This window comes from Dromaius novaehollandiae, chromosome 4 (genome assembly GCF_036370855.1).
Source record: "Dromaius novaehollandiae isolate bDroNov1 chromosome 4, bDroNov1.hap1, whole genome shotgun sequence".
NCBI lineage: Eukaryota > Metazoa > Chordata > Aves > Casuariiformes > Dromaiidae > Dromaius > Dromaius novaehollandiae.
Genome location: NC_088101.1, coordinates 44,575,205 through 44,599,296, shown reverse-complemented (window position 1 = coordinate 44,599,296; position 24,092 = coordinate 44,575,205). Strand labels below are relative to the sequence as shown.

At 37.9% G+C, this 24,092-nt stretch overlaps 1 protein-coding gene and 1 long non-coding RNA gene across 12 annotated transcripts in view; one reads left to right on the top strand and one right to left on the bottom strand.

Moving 5' to 3' along the window:
* Positions 1–24,092, top strand: part of LOC112997082 (uncharacterized) — a 76,018-nt gene that overhangs the window by 26,488 nt on the left and 25,438 nt on the right. For 6 of the 11 annotated variants that reach the window (XR_010389008.1, XR_010389007.1, XR_010389012.1 and 3 more), the window contains 2 exons: positions 5,068–5,179; positions 22,135–22,265. The exons of 2 other annotated variants lie outside the window; for them this stretch is intronic. This is a non-coding gene — a long non-coding RNA (uncharacterized LOC112997082). The remainder of the gene's footprint in view (positions 1–5,067; positions 5,180–22,134; positions 22,266–24,092) is intronic. 3 more of the 11 variants (XR_010389009.1, XR_010389004.1, XR_010389006.1) reach the window with 2 other exon arrangements.
* SMIM31 (small integral membrane protein 31) lies at positions 1,490–23,655 on the bottom strand. The gene is made up of 4 exons (XM_026122915.2): positions 23,331–23,655; positions 22,159–22,213; positions 16,259–16,388; positions 1,490–3,170 (listed from the first exon to the last, which is right to left on the bottom strand). Exons 1-4 carry the CDS (start codon positions 23,399–23,401, stop codon positions 3,085–3,087), a joined length of 342 nt encoding a protein of 113 aa, XP_025978700.1. The 5' UTR covers positions 23,402–23,655; the 3' UTR covers positions 1,490–3,084.

Here is a 24,092-nt window from a genome sequence, read left to right as displayed (position 1 = left end):
TCTTCTGTGGATGTTCTTATTTAAAAATTGCTTCTTCGCAGTTTGGTTTTAAAATGTTTGCAATTAAATTCTTAACTAAAATGATTCAAAGTGCGTAATGACCAGCTCAGAGGATCCCTACAGGCAAGCAAGCATGTGGAGAGAACTTTATCTCCAATGTATTTATAGCTAGTTTTGTGTTAAGGGAGCATTCAAGAAGTTGAATTTCATCTCTACTTCATAGTAGCTTCTGTTGTAGTAGCAACTTCAGGAGGAAGAACAGGGTATGCGTTTATGCTTTTACATCTTTTACATTTTCAGACAATGGTTTACCGTCTATACCACAGTTATCTGGTATCCAATCCATGCTCTTCCCTTTGAAAATCAGATCATAAATCTTCATAAAACCTCACTTAACATGCAAAGCCTTAAATTAAAATACGGCTCTCTCACTTTTTAAGAATGTGCAAACAGATTTTTCCTTAATTCTGTAATTTAATTAGTATGCATGATCTTTTTTAATATGCTTATGGTACTGGGAGGTTGGTCCCCTATATTTTCTGTCACTTAAATGATTGGAAAATTGACTTTGATTCAGTTTAGAATCATTCAAAAACTTGGACTATAACTCAGTACAAGAATTGAAAGTGTATGTTTGATTTGGATCTTCTAAGACTCTATTCTGAGTTGCTAAGTGCTCTTTTATCTTTGTGTCAATTCTGAACATTTTTTTCCTGGATATGTCTAACTAGAATTATTATTTGTTTTCAGATGAGAATGTTTGATGAGTAATGGCGTTTTTTTTTTTTTAATCAAAATAAGTGCTTTGTGGATTAAATGTTACCCAAACAATAATTTAAATAGATAAATTAGTTAAAGACCAAGACTGTTTATAGTCACTTTTAAATAAAAAGTGCTAGAATCTGGAATCTCATCAGTTTTGTTTGTTACAGAACAACTTATAAACAACTCATAAAAGCACAAATATCCAGTAGTGTTTTCTCTTAGAAAAGTTTGTTTACGTGGAGAACTTCCCCTAAGTATTTTGATATGACACCTGAAGATAAAAGCAATTATTTCTTGTGTTATATGTTCTTTCTTTATCGAAGTATCACTGGTTTGAAGGAAATTATTAAAATAATGGATTTTAAAAATGTCACTCTCCTAGTCTGTGGATTGTTTATTCACTATTTTATATGTTATAATACTTTTCTGAATACATATTTAAAAATAATTTGATGCTTAAGCAAGGCAGAAGACATTTCCAGCAAGCACTCTATATTTTGATAATTTTTAAATTAATTCCCCATTCTATTTTATTTTACTTGTTTAGCTGTATTTTCAGTACTGCTAACATTGAATGAGCTCTTGGAAAGTTAATGTAGCAAAAAAAAAAAAAAAAAAAAAAAAGATAAAACTGGAGTTGTCTTTGCAATACTGTGTGTATGGGGCATTTTTATTATGAAGATGTTTTAAACAGTCCGAGACTTTTTGCACTGAGGAAACATGCTAGAATAAGCTGAAGCATTTATTATTTAATCTGTTAATTAAGATAGAGCAAGATGTTATAATATTCCTTTAGCATTCATCTACAGCCCAGTCAAACAAATAAACTTCATTTTATTTTTACTGTACTTTTTCCTTACCTTCTTCTGATCATCTCTTTGTCTTCAGAGAAAGAAAAGTACTGGATCTTTTTTTAAAAAAAGGAATCTCCTTAAGCAAAGACCTGGGTTGCATTTAATTTATCAACATAGGTTTGCCCATACTGAAAATACAGAAGACAGCAATATACTTTTTTAATTAAAAGTAATTTCACCACAAGAAAGGATTTCAATGACAGTAATAGCAATTTCTGATATTGCAACATGAACAAGGTTCAGTTTTAGTAAAGAATAAACAGTACTAAAAGTAGGAAAGAGAAGTGGAATGTATGAGTAAACATACATTCCTTAGTGAGATCTGTGAGCCACTTCCCTTGAGGACTAATGGCTTCTAACTCCTGATGAGGTCCTGCACATGCAGGAGCCATGTGCAACACCAAGCTGGACTCTTACTTCTGAATGAAGCTTTTCCTTCAGTTCAGAATTAAAGGAGTACCAATTGCTGAGATGCCTTTGCCTTGCTCAGAGGCAGGACATATGCAATCACTTTTTAACTCAGTGAGAAGATGGAATCATGATGCAGCTGGTAGTGAGACAGTGTCTCTGAGCCTTGTAAGAATTAGTCTATGGACTACTTTGTCTTTTCCCTCACTTTTACTCATGGACAGAAGCAAGGTTATTGCTGATGTACTACTAGTACTTGAGACCTAGAGGGAATGGGTAGGATCAAAAAATTGCAAAAATGCTTTGTCCAAGAGTCAAGTAAAATCAATTCCAATCTGAAGCTGAAAAGTTCAGCACATCTTCAAGACTTTGGGAAGAAAGAGGCATTGCTCCGTTAGCTGTATCTGGTCTCTGAAGAAATGGAGGACTTCAATATCACGGCTAGGCACCTTTCAAAAGCAGCAAATGAACTTTTTGTTTTCAAAGTGTTGTATAAACTTTCTACTTATCTGAGATCTAAAACAATACTTGAACATAGTTGTCAATATACTGCAGAGTTTTGAAAAAGTGTTTGCCTGTTACTTTTCAGTCAGCTTCAGCAGTGTATTAGTGTTCATGTAGATTAAGCAACTACTATAGTAATGCTCTACAGTCTCTCTGTAGAATATGTATCTTTCTGTGTTCTGTTGACTTAATAGATAGAAAAGTAAATACATAGCTATTAAATATACTTTATACATGATTGAAAAGCAGGGAAGAAACCAAATGTAACTTCTGAATTTAAAGTTTCTCCTTTTAGAATTTAGAGCAGATGTGCTATGTGAAAAAAGCCGTGATAGTTTTATTAAGGCCATGAAGTGGGGTTGTAAAAAGGTGCTGAAGCTGCTTCATGGGTCGTGGTTCATTAACTCTAATGGTCATGTCTGGATTCCATCTGATGGATGACCGGGTCCTTCCTTTCTCATATCCTTTATCTCACTGTCTTCAGGTGACCAGCTTCCAAAGTAACTTTTTTCAGAAGTATTTCTAACAGTGGGTTTGAGTAGTATTTCTTATTCTAAACCACTTCAGTCACACTTGCATGCATCTTTTTCTTGTTGGACTTGCTCCTTTTCTTGTGTACTTCCTGTATGAAGCATTCCTCTGGAAAGAAATAGGACCATCATTAATGAAAAGCATTAATTTTTACATTTTGAGAGATTGTGTTACATAAAAGTTTTCCCACTTGACAAGACTTAGCTTTGGAGCTCTGAAAATTTTGACATAAGTTAAAAATGGATAATGTAAAAGCCTGATCAAGCATTTAGTACCTTCTGAGTTCGGGCTTGATATGAGGGAGTGAAGAAGCAATGTTTTAAATACTGCCCACGTAAGACAACACACAATTTATAGTATGTCAGCCATCTGTGAGCTTCCCAAGTTCTTGTTTCTTTATTAGAATTAACTGTGTAAGTCAGAGCATTAACTCTAAATGCAATGGAAAAGGTATGTAATAAGTAAAGGATGTTTCTCACTTTATTTCACGTTGTTTATGACTAAAAGTTATGTCATGATTATTTGGTGTCCTAATAAAATGAATTAATGCTTTCAGACTAATGTCAAATAGCACCTCTCTTTTTAGCAGTAATTTAGCAATACATGGGCATAGAATTACCTTTTTTTCCCCTAGTGGAGTTCAGATACTCTAACAGTTTTGAGAGTGTGGAATTTATTTGGAAAGTCTAATTTCAAAGCATAACTAAAACTCCATGTCGCAGTTACAAAAGGAATAATCTTGCATTAATTACATAGGATTGATTTTTGGTGTGATTTAAGTACTGTTACAAGACATTATTCTAGAAGCAATTAGTAGAGGTTTGTTCCTTCGAATGGCGAAAATCTACTGAAGAATGAACTGAATCACTATTTCAGATGTCCCCCATTAAACGACTGAACATATTTCCTGTTGACAGTAGTTCTTCCTCCAAACAATACAGAGAAGTTTCTTCTTTAAAATAAGTAAATAAATAATGCTGTATTGTTAAAACATTAATTTCATTAGCATGATGGCTAATAGGGAATTTTCTGAAGTTAGCAAGAGGAGTAAGAAGTGTAAATTAAGAAAAATGTGAACACATTTGCAGAAGTAAGATGAAATACAAGTTTAGTATTTGCCGAGTTTATAAAATCAAAGTCTAATATACCATAAGGTTGTCTTTTCTTGGCCCTTAATGTTGTTGTGGGTGTTGTCAAAAATCTTTCATTTTGTATCCCAGATGTATTGTGCCACAATAAAATGATCGATAAGCAAAATGAGGAGTCAATAACAAAGCTGTAAACATATGGGACTGTTATAATACTTCTAATGTTACTGGTTTTAACCCTACCCAATTATTTATACCTGTAGACCATAAAGTTTTGAAAAAAGTTCTTATAAATCTACTTCGCTGTTACTAGCAGACAGATATCTGCTGTAGATGTACTGCATGCATTAAATACTTAGAAGTGTATTTATTTGGTTCAAATGCTCAAAACAGTAGCCATAACATTAAATTACCCACTGGCTCCCAGGTTAAGGTTGTATGTTATGTTTTTTTCCCATTGAAAGGATTTTCCTTATTCCATTTTTGTCCTAATAATTTTGAATTTGTTTTCCTTCAAAATACCAGTCATGGGATATTCCTATCAAAATGCTTGATATTGATTTCTCAAGATCCTGTCAGCATTTGTGTTTCTTTTAAAATGTTTTCCATATTTTAAATAGGAAGAAATGTTACAGATAAACTGAGTATCCTACTGCCCACCTCTGTTAGCTTGTTAAAAAAGCCATTTTACTAATTGATAAATGTGCTTGGCATTTAAGACTAGTACTGAGTCATGCTTTACTTCTGCATAAAACTGTTAGCTTTTTGATATTCCGAATTTCTGTTCAATAGGGAAGTCTTTCATTCCAAAAGAGCATCCACTCTAAATCAGAAAGAAAACTAAAATTGTCTGTATTTCCTATGGTCTAAAAGTCTAAAAATTTGGAAAATGAAACATTTCTGTTATTTTTTTCCAGAACAAGGTGAGGCTCTTTCCTCAGATTAAAAAGACTTCTTGAGAAGGTTTCTGGAAGTCATGAGCATCCTTTGCCATGGAATAGTGAATACAGAAGCCCTCAACTCACAGAGGTGATTAGACTCCTCATTGCATTTGGGTGGAAATTCTATGAAATCTAATTATGATGAGGAAATACATTGATTTCAAATACCTGACATTTTCCAAAGAAATGTTTTCTAAATAATTTTTCTACTTATCTTTATTTATCAGCCTTGTTTCATAATGAGAATGTCTTGTCTTTTTTTTTAATCAATGCTACCAAAAACTTACCTCCTCTGTCATACAATAGTTTAAGCACAGTTTTTATGGTATTTTCACAAATATCCTTCCTTCCCACTCCATCAGCCACAAAAAAAAAAAAAAAAAAGAAATACATCTGGAATTCAAGGTTATGTAGTAAAGAAACTAAAAGAAACCTAATTTTATTATTTTGCATGACTAGCCAGGCCACTCAAAAACTTACCTGAGGTCATTTATTTTTGGTTCTATAGCTGTCTCTAGCTGTCTGCTCTTTCTTTCCTCCAACTTCAACAATATCTACCAAAGCCATTTTGCCTATATAGTTCAAATTCTTGGTGTTGGTAGTGACATGTGACTGTCTTTAAAGAAAAATACATACATTGTGTCATATATATCTATTTATATATTGAAAAAAACTAACAACAAATGCTGCACTGCTGCTGACAATTTTCCTCCCTAAGGTGAGAATATTAGATATAATGAACTACACTTAATAGGTATGGTTAAGTGCTGGCCTGATGAGAGTTACATGGTTCTGTGGTGGCAGAGGTAGAACAAGAGTCCACGTGAAGAGAAAGGAATATCAAAGCCAAGCAAGAGCATGAACTGATTCACACATTTCAAGTGTTTCTAGCTATAATTGAGTCTGAGTAAAAGCTCATACAGGTGGCCTTGCAATACCTTAATAATTTTTAGGCACAAAGCCAGAAGAGATTATAGAGTCCCTTTTGTCCTATGTTCTCTCTCATATAAGAATTCTCTACACACAGAGAACTAGAAAACAAAACATAGTCCTCAGAAGGCCCTTTCTAAACACCACTCACACAAATGGAATGCAAGATATTAATGATACTACTAAAATTAAAAGGTGAGAGTAGAATTATGAGACAGGGAACACGAGCTGGTGGAGTAATTTTATTTATTGCCTTCCACCAACCCAAATTGTTAGTTTTTTAATCTGGGAAGGACTCCTTAACTTCTCTGGCCCTTCTCTGCTATATATTTATCAGCAACATTTACCTCCCAGAGAGAGCAAAACTGTAGTATCCTTCTGAATTTAACAAGAAAGTTATCCAATCCACAAGTATTACCCTACAATTCAAAAGCAATCCTATGACTCCACTATGGATTAAGTTCAGTCCTAAAATAATATTTTACAATTCTTTAGGGATTCCTGGGAAAGTCTAAATGTTCAGCTCCAGCTCCCACATCGTTAGTCTGAAAGCACAAGACTTACTCTTTTTCTTTTCTATCCTCCCATGTAGTGCTTTTCAAAGGCTGCTCATTTTAACGGAGTTTTGTCACAAAAGGGAGTTAGTAAGCTTTAAAAACTGTGTGTCAGGAGGCAAAGGAGTGACATGAGAGCACCCTAGTATTGTTTTTGTGGGGGCAGGGGGAAGACTTGATATAGGCCTGTTTGATTTCTTAAGAAGCTTTCTTAGAAAAGTAGCAAGATAAGAACACTGAGTTGCTACTAATGACCAAACCCCTTGAATTTTATATTTGATTTTGGTATAACTTTCTTTGAATACAGTTATTTCATTTGGATCAGCACAACACATTCCATGGTCCACCTATTGTGCCTTTTTTGAGTTGAAATCCTGAATTCAAGCTGTACTTGACAGAGCAGTGGCAGATGCTGTCACTTTAAGTGGAAGCATTTTCCTGGTGCTTACAACTAAGTGAACTGGAGGTAAGGAGGAAAGTACCTGTTGCTGTGGGGTTTTCCTCCGGCCAGCCAAATGGTATAGTTAGCCAAGCATCCATTCTGATTCTCTTGATTGCTGCCTTAGAAATCTTCTCCTTTTTGGTAGCGTATATCTTGCAACACTTTCTGCCCTACCCTCAAGCTCTTTGGAGGAGCCTTTTTTTGTGAAAAAGGAGCACAGCTATTACTTACATTATAACCACTTAGCAGTTAAGAACATTCATGTAGGAAGTGGAAAACCTCATTTCGGTGCCTTCCTCATGGGAGGAACCTGTGTGCATATGCCCAGAGGAAGGGAGTCTGCTTCAGTCGCTGTTTTAAAGCCCATTAGTATGTTTTACACTGAATAATATTTTGATTATTGAGAGCTCACAGTCCAACTGGAATGCTGCTAGTAGGGACGGGAAGTGAGCTAAATTTTGGCCTTCTGTCTCCAGGAATCTTGCCCTGGCATAGTGCAGCGGATCACTTCAACAGGAGGAATAGGGCACATTTTTGCAGCTTGGTGACCAGAGGAGCTGAGGAACTGAAGTCTCCTGCTTTCTGGATAAATGCATTAAACTCATGGTTTTATTTAAGCAGAGAGGAAGGAAAAAGGACAAAAAGACTACTTGCTGCTGTGTTTTAAAGAGAAGAGTGAATCCTGCTCAGTCTATTTATGTAACTCTGGCAGCTTTGTACCACTGCAAAAGCATTCTGAGCCCTGCGTTAAGTAGGACTGTGCCTCCTATGCAGTCCGGATGTGTCTCTCAGACCTTCATGGTTAGATTGGGACCCAATGCTGTGTGCATTTGACCAGATGTAGACAGGTCCCTGCTCACCATACAGGTTTATAGGATGTTCTGGATCTGCTCAAAAGGTACGTGTCTTGCCTACTGTCCTCTGTGACAGTGATCACTAATAAATACTTAGAGTTTAAGAATGAGATAGGTATGTAGTGCATCTTCTCCAGGGCATCCTCTTCTCCTGAAGTTTAGAAAGGTGTCACATGTCTACACCGAGAGTGCCCAGCTCTGGTCACAGTAATTGACATACTCAGCTCTGAGCATGCATCCTAAAATTTTTCTAAACTTCTTTCTTACCAGCTTCATCCATCTTTTCCTCTTTCTTCTGGCCTTTATACCTGTAAAGACTTTGACACTCTTACCAACTGATATTGCATATAAATTACATTCAGCTGAAGGAATGACTGCAGTTATTTCAAATGGAATACATTATTTAATTATTCAGCAGTTCCCTGCAAATTTTCACCTCTAAGGGCATGCCTGTATTGCCATATAGAAGGTTATGTTTTACCATTTCCTGTAGTTCATTTCAGCTAGGCACAACCGGGTACTTTTAAGCTGCACATGGGTGGTCGCATACACTGTTTTTCTTAACAGAGTGCAAAAATGCCATATGTTTCCATTATGCCACAATAGTCTCGTTTTAGTAGTTCATCTGAAAATTCTGCTATAAGCTATATTCTCCCAAGTAAACAGCCATAAAAAGTGTTGAGATACATGTGTATACATGTATATGTGGACCTACATATATGGTATGGAGCAAAATATTAAATAAGAAAACAGGACTATCTCTCTACTATTTTTAAAATGCTATATTTTAAATCTTGAAAATGGGAACATAACTATCATATAGACTCACATGTTTAGGTATCTTAAAGCAATTGAACACTTGGGATATTTATATTTTTGAGAATGCCCTCTCCTTGCTTTAAAGCTAATCTTCCATTAGGTATAATATCAGTCTTAAATATATATTTTCTATTGTGGCTTTAGGATTAAAAGGTGTCCTTCTTAACATGAGTCACATTTTTATTACTGGTTTGTGAAAGGACCATTCAGATCAACAAAAGCTGACTCTCAACTTAGGATATTATAGAATAGAAATTGGACATTTTTTCTTAACTGCATCAGAAGCAAAATGAGGAAGAAAATGGGAAACTTTAAATTATGAAGCAAGCAATCAGGGAGAGCTGGAATGTGCCTCTATCCTTTCATATGTCTAAGGATGTTAGGACCACTAATCTAAGCATATTATCACCAAATGATATATGCTTTGACTGTGGTCAGTCTTAAAAATGGTTCTAAGTGGTTCTGGTTCTGAAATCCAAGTGAGTCTTTTCCACTCATTCAAATAAGCCTTGCCTCTAAGTATTCCCAGCAGTAAATGGGACATAGGCCAAGTAATGAGATAGTCTTATTTACTCAGGTAATTTTATTCGACGTTAAAACTATTTTTTAAAGTTCCTACTTTAAAACCCAGGAAATACTTCTATATCCTGTGCTCATGATGTAATGTAGTTTATATTATAAGTTGTATACTACTGCAGTGTTTAAAGCGGTTAATGAAAAATACCTTTATTTTATTGTTGCATCATTAAACAGAGTGGTGAGGAGCTTACATTTATAGTTGATTTTAAAACCAGGAACATAAATTCCAAATTCTTTTTTTAATCAAAGTAACCGAAACTTCACCATCTCACTAATTAAATAGGTGGGTTACCTCTGAATGTTTTATAATTTGGGTATAGTCTAAACCTCTCATTAGGGCCTAGTACTTTCTTGGAGATATTTAAAGTATTTTTAAAAACCTTGCACACAAGGCTTTTTTAGCAATGGCTAAAAAAAAAATAATTGCATTATACTAAGCGGTAACACAGTCTTTGATAAGATCTGAGAACAGCCCAGAAGCAGGTGAAGAAAAATCATTAAATAGTTGTGTGATCTCACGATCTTTGACATAATTACTTATGCCATCCTGCGGTGCAAAGCAAAAAAAAAAAAAAATCTCCCTAAACTGCTGCTTTAGAGTTTGAAAATGTTTTCTTTTTTAACCTAAAGAGCAGAATGCATTAAGCCTATCAATTCTGATATTAACCCTCCTCAAGGAAAGAAATAGATATTACATCTTCAAATGAATCTAGATTACTCTAAATATTGTTCCCAAGACAGTGAAAAGGGTTCCTTGTGACTTAAAGAAGGTTAAATATTAATTAATTCTGCAGACTTCCTTCTGCAGATCTACCACTGTTGTTACATGCTTTGATTTTCTCTGGTAAGAACAAGTACATGGCCAAGTCTTCATTCCCGAAATTATACTTCACAGGTTTTGTAAGTAACACACATATGAGGATTGATGAAGCTGTAATTTTTCCTTGGACACAACTGTGGAAAATTTAATCATGTAATATTAAGTTTTTTAATTAAGGATTAGTTAGGAATTCCTAATTCCTAAAAATTAGTTAAGAGAACTCATATTACATGATTAAATCTTTCCTGCTCTACAGTGTAATCAGATTTACTTACTGGTGGAAAACAATGCTGTCAATGTTACTCATTTATTTTCTTGCAGTGCTCAGGACCTGGCCTTTAGCCTCTTCATTCTGTAAAGTAGTAGCTGATATACTACATTAGTTGTCTTTGGCTGGATTTTGGAGGTGTTGGCTGATGTCATTTTTCAAGAAATAATCTGTTCTTTGTACATGGGTGATCATTGAGCTTGCATGGGCCTTTCTTTAATAAGAAAGAGAAATAGAAGGGGATTTTGTCTGCAGACTTTTGTGCTTGCAATATTCACTGTGATTCCATGACTTTACATGATTTACAAGTGGTTCTAGACAAAATAAATTCTCTTTAGAGAAATATTAAATTTTCTTAGTATACAACATATTACAAATGTCAAAAGTATCCTAAACTGTTCAGGAAATAAAAAGTTTTTAATTGTACTTACTATTTGTACTTATCAATGTCCAGTACATCAATATTCAAATCTTTGTAGAGATTTATAGCAAAATCTTCAAAGTGATCAGATTAGAGAGCCTGAACTTTTAGGGCCACTATATTTAAATACCAAGGACCAAAACTGTCTTAAGAGCGTGCAGTTTCATTCTCATGTTCCTCTTTGCTCTTTGTCAATACAGATCCCACTGTAGGTATCTGGACTTCCTGTGAGCAAATCGAGGTTCAGTTAGCAGTCACATGTAGTGAAACTGCATACTGCTGCAGTACTTCAGTACCTTCTGGTATTGCTTAAGGTGTAAAGGATAGAGCAAATTTAGGTGCATCTTGTCTCGCCTCATCTCGTCTCATCTCATCTCACTGCCCTTGCACATGATTTAGGCAGAGTCTCTGTGTCCTCCTGCATAATCTATAGTTTAGTTAGTCAGTTGTATTAGTAATTAATGTGACCATCCTAGCTTTTGACATATTTTATTTAAGCCCACTGCATGTATAAAAGGTTCCTGAAATCAAGATCTGATAATCTCCACTCTTAGTTTAATGTCTGCCCTATCTGATACTTTTGTTCAGTATACATTGAGGGGATATAGCATTCCACTATCTCTGGGACCTTTCCTAAGAAGTGTAGGCCAGTGGCTCATGCTAGGTCCCAGAAAGCGTTCATAATGAAGAGCCGTAAGAGACATTTGTCTGACTCTTAGGTATTCTTTCAAGAGCGGCCTCTCCCTGCTTCAAAGCTGCATTTGTCAAACGTTTCAGAAAGAAGAGTCAGCCCTCTGGGAGAGAAAAGCTCCAGAAACTTATGCTATTGGCTGATGCTTCTGATACATGTTGGTTAGTGATGCCTGGGCCTGTGGCAAGGGCTTTATTCCCAATTATTTCCCACCTCAGAAGAGAATGTTAGATGGCAACTCACTTCCCTCAGCAAGGACATCCAATTTACTTAAACTTTTAGTGCTGTTTATACACTTTATCTGATGACCAGATACGTTTTATTCTAGATACATTAGCAGTCTCCAAATTAGAGAGCAGATTCAAAGTTCCCTAGTCCTAAGATATTTTTCTCATTGGATTAGAGAGCCAGGCTACCTCTTGCTCGTTCTGTCTTTTGTGGAGGGAAGCTTGCGTTCCTTCTGCATGGTGGCTAACTCTGAGCAGCAGGCATCGGAGCCTGTCCTACAGTCCGGCATTACAAACTCTCCTAGAAAGGGTAGTTTTTGATTTGAATCCTCTCATGTTTGAGAATGGCTTTAAATTGACCCTTACCTCCTGGCTGGGTGCCTATTAAAGGAAAAGGGATGATACTTTTCCATCTGCTTGCTTATAAAGACTCAGTGCTTCATTTACCCAAGTAGATCATAAATGAAGTGCTAAGTCCAGGGAAATGCTGAAGTTCAGACCTGTCCTTGTAACTAGTATTTCTATTTGACTGGCTTCTCAGCTAACATCTCTCCTGTATAGATAGGCAATTGAATTCAGGGTATTCTGAGCCATCTGGTTGGAACAAGTCATTGAAAATCTTACATATGTTTTTTAACCCAGTCAGTGTGTACCCTCTACTTTCACAGAAGGATGGTATCTACCCTATAATAACTAGAGTTTTTTGAAATACCTTTTTTTTGCATGGCTCCCGCAACTTAATAAATACAGACAGAATGGTAACCTAGATTTCTGTATTAGAGGCAGGGTTATGGACTTCAAACCAGTGGGGAGAAGGCATTGGGGAGGCTGTATGAAAAAAGGCATCTTGAAGAATTTCAGTCATCTTAAATTAAGTAGCTTTTTCTAATAATGGTTTATTATAGGCAATCCTTCCTTTTTTGCCTATATATATATAGTTGCTTTTCTTTCTGGCAATAAATAATGTATAATTATACATAAGGAGAAACACATGTTATAAGCCAAGAAGTATTTATTGCTAGTAGCTTCTTTACTGTCTTGCCATTTGGATTATGCTGTGTACATGGAGCAAAATGGTAACTTTATTCCACTGAAATTTAATTCATGCATATGAAATCAAATTTCCCTGAGGCAAAAACCTCCTAAGTAAATAGAAAACTTGCGTGCATCTGTATTTGGTATAGCTTCTCACGCTATGGAGATATGAATGGCAAGACAGGCCAATTTCTATCTTCAGACTTGTGATTTCAAATCCCACTGAGCCTGCTGAGATCAAGGCTGCCAGGGAAATCGTGGATTGTTTCTGGCCTTTGCAAGATAATTCTTCTGTAAGTAGAGCAGCTAGTGGGTCATGATGACTAGAGAACTCCCTCCAGTGGGAGATTTATTGCATGAACTCTGCTTGCAACTGTGCTCTTCTAATGACTGTCTCTCCTTGGCAGCAAATTCATCATAAGCTATTAATGTGGCTTACTCCCTTTTACCTTTTTACAATAAATCCATAAGATTTTTAATTTCTTAAAACAAAACTCTGTAAAACACATTGTGCCTTGCATCAAGGAGCTGTGCTTTGGAAATGGAAATGGAAAAGACATCATTTGAAATACAAGGCTGGATTCACAAAAGGGATACAGATCAAATGATTAAAGGAATTAAAATCAAGGCCTACCTGCTACACACAACAAGAAAGAATCAAACCAGAAGACTGCTTCCTCCCCATTTCTCCTTATATTGAAGAGCAGCAGTGGGACTGGGGCATGAAAATTATGTTCCATTTAAGTTCTGACAGTGGGTTTAGCCTCTTCTGAAAGGGCAGCTGGAAACACAGGCTGCAACCGCCATCAGAAAGACAGATCTCCAAACAGTTTGCATTCTTGTTGGCTTTTGCTCTAATTTATGTTCTATACCTCTGGTAGTGCTGTTTATGCCAGATGCTAGCCTGTAGAGCTCTAATTGAACTGAACATGTGAAGAATAGTGTGTAATGACAGCAAAAAAGGTTTTGTAAAACATGTAAGAAGAGTATATTCTTGATCTTACAGGTTTTCTGTAGGGTTCTGTAACACTTCCAGAAGCTACTACTATGTACAGTATAAGGATTATGATACATGCCTTATTTTAAATTTACTTTTCTTAATTAAGTTTCATGCTTCTTACAGTCATGCTTTGGAAATGGAAATCTTTTTGAGAAGACAGGCACAGAACAGGCTTTGACTATAGAAATTTCCTTACAGCAGATCTAGTGAGGCATTACAGTATTATTTAGGAGTGTCCATCTTTAATACAAAGACGTTCATTCTATCTTGTGCTTGTTCAGTGTCCTTTCAGTATGTCAGTTGTCATGTTGTTGGACAATTAATGCTTTCTAATTTCATTTTACTTTCTGAATAGGGGAATCCTGGTAGTTCCAAGAAATCAGCTTATCTTTTTTTCAGTTAGAAGCTCCTGACTCAACCAACTATGGAATTTTTGGGGGAGTTAGTTTTGAATCAAGACATATATCTCTAATACAATACCAATCAGTGTTAGCACAAAGAGTATGTATAGTTTTCATTCTCCTGTTGGCACTGTATCTTAAGTAGTTGGCTTTAATTCAAATTCTCTACTTGCCTGTTGTTTCTCTAAATGTAGGGTTTAAAAAACATTGTAGGAGAAAGACATAAATATCATTACAAGATTCAGTTTTTGTAGGAGGACATTGCCTGAATACTTAGGGAATATTTCATTAGCATAGTAAGTGTGATTTGCTCTCACAGCGGTTCTGTCTAGGTCCCTGAATACAAAAGCATCTTGAATATAGTGTGAACCTCACATGTATGAACTAGCCATATTGAGTATACCATGGTCTATGAGACACTTGGCACCTGTGAACTTACTTAAGGATTCTGCTCTAATACAGTGTTTATCAGCAGAAGATGTAACTCTCTTTGGAAAATGAAAGCATGGCTATGGTGATAAAAACATGACAAGCAAAATGTTCTCATGAAATTTTGACGTAAACAAGATACTGCCAGAGTTACTCATAATGTATCACTGTAGTAAGTTACTGTAAAAGTTGAGGGCAAGGAAGGAGACCTAGCCTTGTCATTGCACAATCCACAAGAAATCAGTATGATTCAATTAACTTCCTTTTTTAATCCTGTAAGACACATATCAGTTGTAGATAGGTGAACAGTATCTATTTTTCATGCTCATGCCTGTGCAAAATTGTCCTATGGATATTTTTTTTGTCGCCAGGGGGACTGTACCTCCTGTATCATATCTTTCCCCAATCCATGTTAGGGTGTGAGGAGCTGCTGTTCTTGCAATGTCAGTACGATAGACTTCTCTCAGGAAAAAATGTGTCCATGCTGTCTGAATGAGGTCGGTTCTCATAGCAACTACGTTTTCTCCACAGAAATGTGTATTGTTTTCTATCGCTTTCCCCTTCTGTGTAGAAATTATGTAAAATCCAAAGGAACAGAAGAGTAAGAAAGAAATCTAATCGGAATGCAAGCCGCAAACACTCTGACACTTACTTCCCTTTCATGCTGATTACTGTTGTTTCACAAATTTTTAAGAAGCCTGAAGTTTTATGAGACAACACATATGCTAAGAACACTCCATTAGTGTTGCTGAGCAGCATATCCATACAATAGATTTTTTAGACAAAATTAAATTAATGAAGGATTAATTATCATCAGATATGATAGAAACCAACAGTTATATTGCTGTATGCCTCAGAAGATTGTTTCAGTCACTTCCTCCCTGCTCCCTCCCCTCTTTCTTCAATTTGAAGAAGCTTTGTAGAGTGAGAGAGATCCCATCCATGTGTAGGTTGGAAGCAGAAAGGAACTGCTTTGTTGGTGGGGATTGGCAGAGCTCATTGCATCTCAGCTCCGCTCCAGCTACCCAGTGAGTCTCCTGCCAACAGGGGATTAGCTGGCATGCTATCATAGCGCTACATCTATAACAAGGGAATTCTCCACTGATGGTGTAAGGTTGTGTTAAATCTCTTTTGTAGACCTAATAGAGGATTCAGTATTTTTCCCTCTTTCAGATTTAGAAGCCTTTTGAAGGGGAGAACACCCCCCCTGCTGCGATTTTAATGTCATTTTCACTTTCTTAAAAGAGAGCAAAGACTTGGCCTTGGCCTAATAAAAACAAACGTTTACCCTGATTACAAGAACATCCTCGGTTATGTCAGCCTAAACATTTTATAACTCCTTAGGACATGAAGGAGAGAAACATGAACTGTTGCTAGGAAAAAACTTCCCTTACAAAGAACAACCCACTCATTCATTGAGAGATTATTTATAAGTCAGCTCTGAACTTTTTGGCATGGCTCCGTCTGAGTCGGGAGATCTGGCTGTAAAAGTTCTTGTTCGGGTACCTTAATGCAACTTCTGTGCTTGTGATTTTTATTGATATCTTAACTGATTGTTCTCTGCCCTTTGTATGGTATTTAGAAAGCTAAACTGTCATGTACTGTAAGTCTACTAGCAAGATTAATCACAAAACCTATAATTAGAATATTAGTAAAAACTTTAAAGTATTATATTTATTTTAAATTATTTTATTTACCTTCATTGTTGTCTTGGGGGTCACTGTAGATAGAAGCCAGGGTAAACAAAGAGAAAATCACAAAAGCCAGCAAGATGAAAGCTACTTCAAGATTTGTGAAGGGCAGCTCCATGAACTGTTGGCGCTTCACCTAGAAAGAAGTGTAAACGTTTACTCTGCTTGCTGTAGAAAGAGATTTTTCTGAATAGAGTAGTTAAGTCTTCAGGCAGAAGGATACTAGATCCTGGTCAAACTGGTTAAGTAACTTTAGCAGTTAAGGAAACAATACTGTTGGCTCATACAGGAATGCAAATTCAAGCCTTTTTAGATAATACGTAGTATGTAGAGTTGCTCTAGGGAACATTTACAGCTTGCTTGTGCTATTTTGAGAGCAGTTATTAAAGTAGAGCTGCACTTAATTTGATATCTGAATCCACCTGTATTCTGTATTTTTATATATTTGTAATTATATCCAGTATATTTAATTAGAGGAACAAAATTTTGATCTTTCAGAGTTGTAAATAAATACTCCTTAATACAAAATGTCTCTGTAAAGGTCTACAGGAAAGCATAGATTTTCTTAAAAGCAAACATTCTAGTATATAAAAATACTACCTTCTGTGCAGTGGAAAGTTTAGTATGTAAGGGAGAAAGCTCCAGCATCATGACCAACTTACAAATCAAGCGCCACTCAATAGTTAGCCCAGTGATTATAAAGTCAATGGAAATTTGAAGTGTTCAGTTGCTCTGCAGTGCAACTGCAGTGCAGTTTCAGTCTCCTGAAATCTCAAAACCAAGACTTCAATATATTTATACAGATAAGGTGTAAAAAATCAGAAGCATATAAAAAAATCAAAATAGTATGTAGTTAATAAAGAGGAGTCTTCACTTACTGACTGCCAGGAGTTTGTGTGTATATTCCATTGGGATTTCTTCCTAAAGTTTCAAAATCATCACAGTTTTATAAAATGATTCAGTATCATGGTGTGACCGCAAGGCGGGGAAGGGAGGGTCGGATACTGGCAGAGAGAGACACTCAAGGCTCATAAAGGGTTAAACAGGATAGGTTTAACAAAAGACTTACACTACAGACTGCACGGGGAGCCCCGGGAACCGTGCGGGGGGGGGGGCGGGGGGAGTCGCCTATGGGAGGCTGCTGGAGGCACGGGTGGGACGCCCGGGTCAGACGCCCAGGCGGGACTTGACTCATTGTACCTAAGGGCCCCTTAAATCTACCAGAACTGTTTCCTTCTCTCAGCTGTGCTAACCTTGAGAATCCGCTGTGCAGGAAGCAGCTAGATGTTGCTGACAAAAGGGAATATGCACGCCTGGCCCTGACGGGAATTTGGTCAGTGAGTAGTTTCACACGCTGGGCCTGCTGCCACGTGCTCTGCCAGTCACCGACTCCTCGCCTGCGCCAGGTCTTCCGCAGGTGTTCTCACTGCACTCCACCCCTTGACTGACAGAGACGTAGTATCGGTGCCACCAGTCTGTGGACAAGGTTGAGACGTGCCTTTCCAATGTTAGCCTAACTAAACAGCTAAGGTGTACAAGCAACTAAATCATAGTGAATCATATATATGTGTGTATATATATATATATATATATACAGTAAATTATAACATGTATGCACACAAAACTGATCAGCCCAGAAGATCAGGAGTATAATGCATTTTCCCCATAGTCCTAAATTTGACAGCCATGGTGACAGTCACTGCCAGGGCTTGTCCCACACTGATTCTTTGGACTTTGCATTGTGTAGCACTTGAAGTAGGCTCTTTATCTTGTGGGCGTTGGGTTCGATGTGCTCACCACAGTTCTGTTGGTGTCCCAACTACTGTCATTGGGCAGGGTTAGGATGGGGAGCAGCAATGTCGTGTCTCCACTCAGCATATTCATCAGTTCTCTGGGCAAGAGTCTCTTGGAGGGGACATAGACTGGGACACTTTCCCCTTTGATTAGTACCAGGTGGGTGTCTCCTGGCCCATCAGCAATGATTTCCCCTTCTGACTGTTCAGGTTTGGCCAGATCATGCACCCACACAGCACGCCCTGTAAACTCAAAACCAGCCGGTTGCTGGGTGGGCCACAAGGAATCTGTTTCCTGGATGGTGGGGACCCCTATCTGCTCACCTATCTGTTGGGCTATTTGGGCTCCCTGTGCACATCTCAGGGGTTGGGTTCCGGTGTAATGGATCGCAACCTTCACCTCCTCAAGGTAGTCTGAGTCAACGACTCCTGCGTGGATGCCCCCCTCCTGGAGAGCTAAACTATTACAGGGCACCACATGACCATAGTACCCTTGAGGTATGGTGATGGCCATGCTCACAAGATGACTGCTCTCCAGTTCTAGGGTTACTTCTTTGTGTGGTGATCACAGATCCAACCCTGCACTCCCAGGCAGGGCTCGCCTGGGGAGGCAGGCTTGGGGGTGCAGCCATTGTACTCTAAGCATATGCAGCTGCTCGATGGATTCCCCTTTGAAATGAGCATACGGGATAGAGTCACGCGGTGAGTGGTCATTGAGGCAGGCAGTTGCCTGATGAATGTTTTTGCGCCAATCTGTGAGGGTACCAGTAGGGGACAGTTTGCACAGCTGCTTTTTGAGCACTCCATTCATTTGCTCTGTCAGTCCTGGCCTTTGCAAATGGTAGGGTAGGTGATATGTCCAGGCTATTCCTCACTCTCTGGCCCAACTTTGAATGCCATTCCCTGTGAAATGAGTGTCCTGATCACTTTGGACTTCCACTAGGGAACCGTATAACCCAGTCAAGTTTTCTAATGCCTTAATGGTGTGAGCCTGGGTAGCTGTGGCACAGGAGTGCCTGTACAATAGACCAGAGCAGGTATCTACAGTGGTCAGGTCATACCTGTGCTGCTGGCTCTCTTGTAGGAGTCCAATATAATCAGTTTGCCGCACCTCCCCAGGCTTCTGCCCTCTGCAGATATAGCGCTTCTTGGTCCGTGGCTGCTGCAGAGCTAACCGGGTACAGCAGGGGCAACGCTGCCTGGCCTGTTTTTGTGCCGCTGGCAGCTGCCCCTCTCTGCATGCTGCTGGGGGGGGCAGTGGGTGTTGCAGGTCCCCCCTGCGCTCCCCAGGCTGCTCGCCACGCTCCCCCAGCTCTGGGGGCTGTGGGCGCTGCTCCAGCTGCAGCTGCAGTCACTGCTTGAGCAGCTCTGTGCTAGGTTCACCACTTCCCACCATGGCACGCTGGCTTGCAGCAGGTCTCCAAACATGGTGCCATGGCTCACTCCTTTTTTGTTTTCCTTTACCCTCTTTTTTTCCCAACTTACTACCTCTGCTAACAGAGGACGCCTCTGCTAACTGAGAGAGCAGCACTGCAACAACCCCCACCGTACCTGCCCCCCCCATCCCAGGTAGCACCCTCACTTTAAGATGGGGAGGGGCGCTTCACAGCAGCTCAGCCTGGATGGTTTTGCTCAAGGGGATATGATCCAGTCCCATAAACTCAGGGTAATAAATTCCGGACAACATTCCTAATTGCTGCAGCTGGTTTATCTCTACTGTGATAGCAGTCCCCCTGGTGAGGCCGCATCGATGCACGCAGCACTCAGCCAGGTTAACCGTGCTGCACCCAGCACCCACTTCCTTAGGGAGGGGAGAATGTTTTGGTTTTGCAGCTGCAGGGCGCAGAGGGTGTCACGGAGCCTGGGGCAGAGCCCCCATCCTACTGAGCTCCTCTCTAGTAAAATAAACTGCCTCTGCCCCTTCGTCCCACAATCTTAACAGCCCCCTAACAGCCCTTCACAGGGCTGCTGCCCGTTGCACCCCTGCACATCCTGCTGCAGCTCTGATGCTTTAAAATCACGAGCAGCTGTAATCCCTTGCAAACTGGCTGCATTTGGTCCGGTGAGCTGTTGCTCTGCCACCAGCTGAGCAGCTGCCTCCCGCTCATGCTCCGAGTCTGACTCCGAGCCGGGGGACTCGTAAGGGTCCCAGATATTCCCATGCCAAGTTTCCGGATCCCAATCCGCTTTTTGCACCAGCACCCACACTGCCAGGGGACGGACATCTGGCCACCCTCCCTGCCGCTGCCAGCGGTTTGCAATGCGGGTGGCCAAAACCCACACTGGTGCTCCAGTTTCCCAGCTCGATCCGTGGCTGCGGCTGCAACCTCTCGGGACAGCTGAGGCCGTGAGTAGTTTCATGCGCTGGGCCTGCTGCCCCATACTCTGCCGGTTGCTGACTCTGCGCCACGTCTTCCACAGCTGTTCTCCCTGCACAGGGACTGAGTCAGTCACTCGCTGTTGGAAAGATTTAACATAACGTGGTTCCCTGATGCTTTTCAGTTGCTGCCTTCCTCATGACGGGTGCAGCGCACATCAGAACAGAGACTCTCAGGGACAAGTGGAGGAAGGGCTAGGAGGATGCACAACCTTTTTCTTGTACCTGCCTACAGGCTGCTGGCAATGTTCATGCAAACTGAAGCAACGGAAGGAATAAAAATGCCACTTGGGCAGTCAAGTTTGGAGTTTGTACATTGTAAAACATTCTGAATTGTAAACTCTAGTGAAATATTAACATATTAGAATGACATGGCTTTGTCAGCCAAAAAAAACCCCAAACCTGTATTGATGCGACTTATAAGAAAAATGGTCATTTTGAAGGATCTTTCTGATCACTTTGTGAGTTATTCTGTAAAATCTTGATTTCTAAAGGATGATTTTGTTCATTGTAAAATCTTGGTCTGAAAAAATAAATATCCAGATTTTACACAAATATTTTTAAATGAAAGTGTCAGTCACCTCTGATTTTATTAGCTACTTGTTAATTAAAAGGAATTCAATTTAAATGATCTTGTTTTATATTTCAACTATTCCATTATAGAGTAATAGCAAATATTTTGATATTTCTATTTTTGAATTTCATTCCTCAGGTCATTCTGATTTTTTCTATAGTGATCTCATCAGAAATAGTTCTGATGGCAGAGGAGTGATGCTTGTGAAATGCAATGTCAGTAACACCTGAGTCAAAGAGGTGCAGGTGGAGATGACTGCCTCTTTGTCAGGTCCACTGTATCTTCTGGTGGATCAGTTTTGCAACAAACATGTTGTTAGTAGTTATTATAAATCTCTCTTTATGATTTCTAAGACTGGTTGTATTCAGACACAGAGCTGAGAGCCTAATTACACGTACACAACTTCCCTGACTATATAAGGTATTAGTTACACCATTTCTTTCAATACATCGAAGAATCACCTATCCCAGTCAGACAGGTAAGCTTACATGTCTGTGTCTATTGCAGAATCTATTACTGACTGAATACATGCATGCCTTTTCTGTGCAACAGGTAATATTTATATATCTGCCTGAATTTAGATGTAAGCTCAAAACTTAGAGCTTCTCCTGTATACAGAGCCAAAGTCTTCCATTATCCTGCATGTCAATGAAGGTGATGAATCTTTCATGTACTTCATAGCTGATAAAATAATTAGAATTGTGTGCAAATAAGGAAGAGCTCATCAAGTCCCAATTTCTGAAAATACTCTACAATTGAAAATAACTTCTAATAAAATAGTCTGCAAGTTTTTTAAGGAAAGTCATGGGGCAGAATTTAAGTATTTTTGTACAGCCATTTATATTTTGTATATTATGTACATTATGCGTATTTTATAGTGTAGTCACTTATTTAAAAGATATTTTGACCTATATATCATTGTTTTAGTAGCTAAATGCCCATCATGAAGTCTTAGACAGTAGGTGCAAGAAACGTTTAATATAATTAATCTGAGCAATTATCGGTAAAAGAAAAATGCAGAGATTTTACTGACGATTGATAATAGTTCTGAAAGCTGCTAAGTCCCATTGCAAGTTGATGGAATAAAAGCTCTTTAATTGTGTAATACATAAGATATTTTTCTCTTCATCGTTCACAGTTTTTGGTTACCTGGTTGCCATACCTTTAAGAATGGATACCAAGCACAGTCATCTACTGGTCCTGAGATACAACGATCACTAAAAAGAAAGACAGTGAAGTCATAAATGCTACATAAACACACAAAAAAATGTGTGTGGCTTCTTATTATTTAATTCTGAATTAGGATGACACTTTTATTAACAAGAAAATATGCACCTATCAGAATAAAGAGTAATTTGATTTAATTTAAAAAATGACAAAACATTATTGTAAATCACTAAATTGCAATGTTCATCTAATTTGTACATTATCCATAGTACACTGAGAAAATACCACATCTTTCTTCTTGGAAACCAGTATGTTCAATGAAAGATCAGAAAGCCTGTGTCCTACCTTCATCATGAACAGAGAATGTATGCTATATTTGTTAAAAATAGAGGGTTTATATCCCATTTTGAAGTCTTATGAATACTCTGTGGAAGCTTTAAAAATAAAAACAGGCACAAATTCTGGCTGGATATCTATAATGAGGCTAAAGAACATAGATGGTTAACTCTCAAATGTTTTTGTATCATGGCTGAAAAATCAGCAAATACCTCCTTTTTTGAGTACTTTTTTTTAAAAAAAGCAAAACTACTAAAGGAACTTGAAGTAAGTGCTGAAATTTCTGAGTGAAACAATTCCATATGTTTAGGTTTCTTTTGATCCAGTAACATTACATAAGGCTAACACATTCTTGTTTGATAGTTCAATATTTCCAATTAAAAAAAAAATGCTTAGTAACCCTTCATTTATGTGATAAATAAAATGTGAAGTTATTTGATATATGTCTGTAAGTGCCTAAGACATCTTTGAAGCTCAAGTTATGTTTGGTCTTTAAAATCAGAACACAGCCTTGGAAAAGAAGAAATAAAAATGGGAAACAGAGAATAAAAGAAAAATCCATCATTTCTCCAAGAAAGGCTTTTAACTTAAGAGGTTAGACAAAGAAAGAACTCAATTTACAACAAGGACTTAATGGCATTTAGATGGAATTAAATCAATTAATTATTTGATGTTTCACCTTAAAAAAAAATCTATACACATTTTTCACTATTCTAGGTTGTTTATTGACAATAAAAACTTGGTATGTTTTTAACTTTTCTGTAGGAATGATAAAATAAAATTTAAGAAAAATTGAATATGGGACAAGTAGGAAATATAAAGCAAACATACATTCTACATACCAATACTCCTGTTGCTGTCACTGGAAAGAATGCTGGTAACGAAGCAGAAATACCCGTCATGACAGCGCTTGTATTTAATATAATGTTCTTAGGACAGTTTTGGCAGATGCACTTCCTTATACACTGAGGCTGCTGTCATAGCTGTCGTTGATCAGTTCTGAAATGGAGTTGTGGACTTGACCCTGTAGATAATACACTCAGCCCAACACAAGTACTAGAAAAACAGGAAAAGCGATATTCCAACTTTAAAAGTTTTCTGCTTTAAATAAGATACAGCTTTGTAAGTGGCAGAAATGACTTGATCTCACAAAAATGTTTGACTAAATCAAATAAAGTGCAAGGGTCAAAAAGTGACTTATGAAAGTGTAACGTGTACAGTTTCAACACGGTTATTGTTCCTATTACTGATAACATGTGGTAGCTACCTTACACAAGCCAAGCTAAGTAAATATGAGCTTTGTTAAGACAAATAACTAAAGTTAATTTCTAATTCAGTAGAATATATATCACCAGTTTTAATAATATTTCTAGCTGTTTTCAAATTTTTACGTCTATCACATAATAAAATTAAGCCACACTGCCGTTTCTTGGGAAAGACTGGATGGTGTAAATGTGACTTCTTTGCTTTAAAGTAATAAATGCCCTGTTCTTGACAACAATAACATGTTATGAATACAATATTTTCTGTTTCCTATAAATGTCTCCTTCATTTTTTATAATTAAAAAAAGGTAATGAGTCAGGTTGTATACT

What these genes read in the sequence shown, in the direction of transcription:
- SMIM31 (XM_026122915.2), bottom strand. Translation starts at nt 23,401, where the DNA reads ATGACGGGTATTTCTGCTTCGTTACCAGCATTCTTTCCAGTGACAGCA. An exon ending in GGAGTATTGGTATGTAGAAT is followed by an intron (nt 22,214 to 23,330) that starts GTATGTTTGCTT and finishes CTTTCTTTTTAG; the next exon opens with TGATCGTTGTATCTCAGGAC. An exon ending in CCCCCAAGACAACAATGAAG is followed by an intron (nt 3,171 to 16,258) that starts GTAAATAAAATA and finishes ATTTCTTTCCAG; the next exon opens with AGGAATGCTTCATACAGGAA.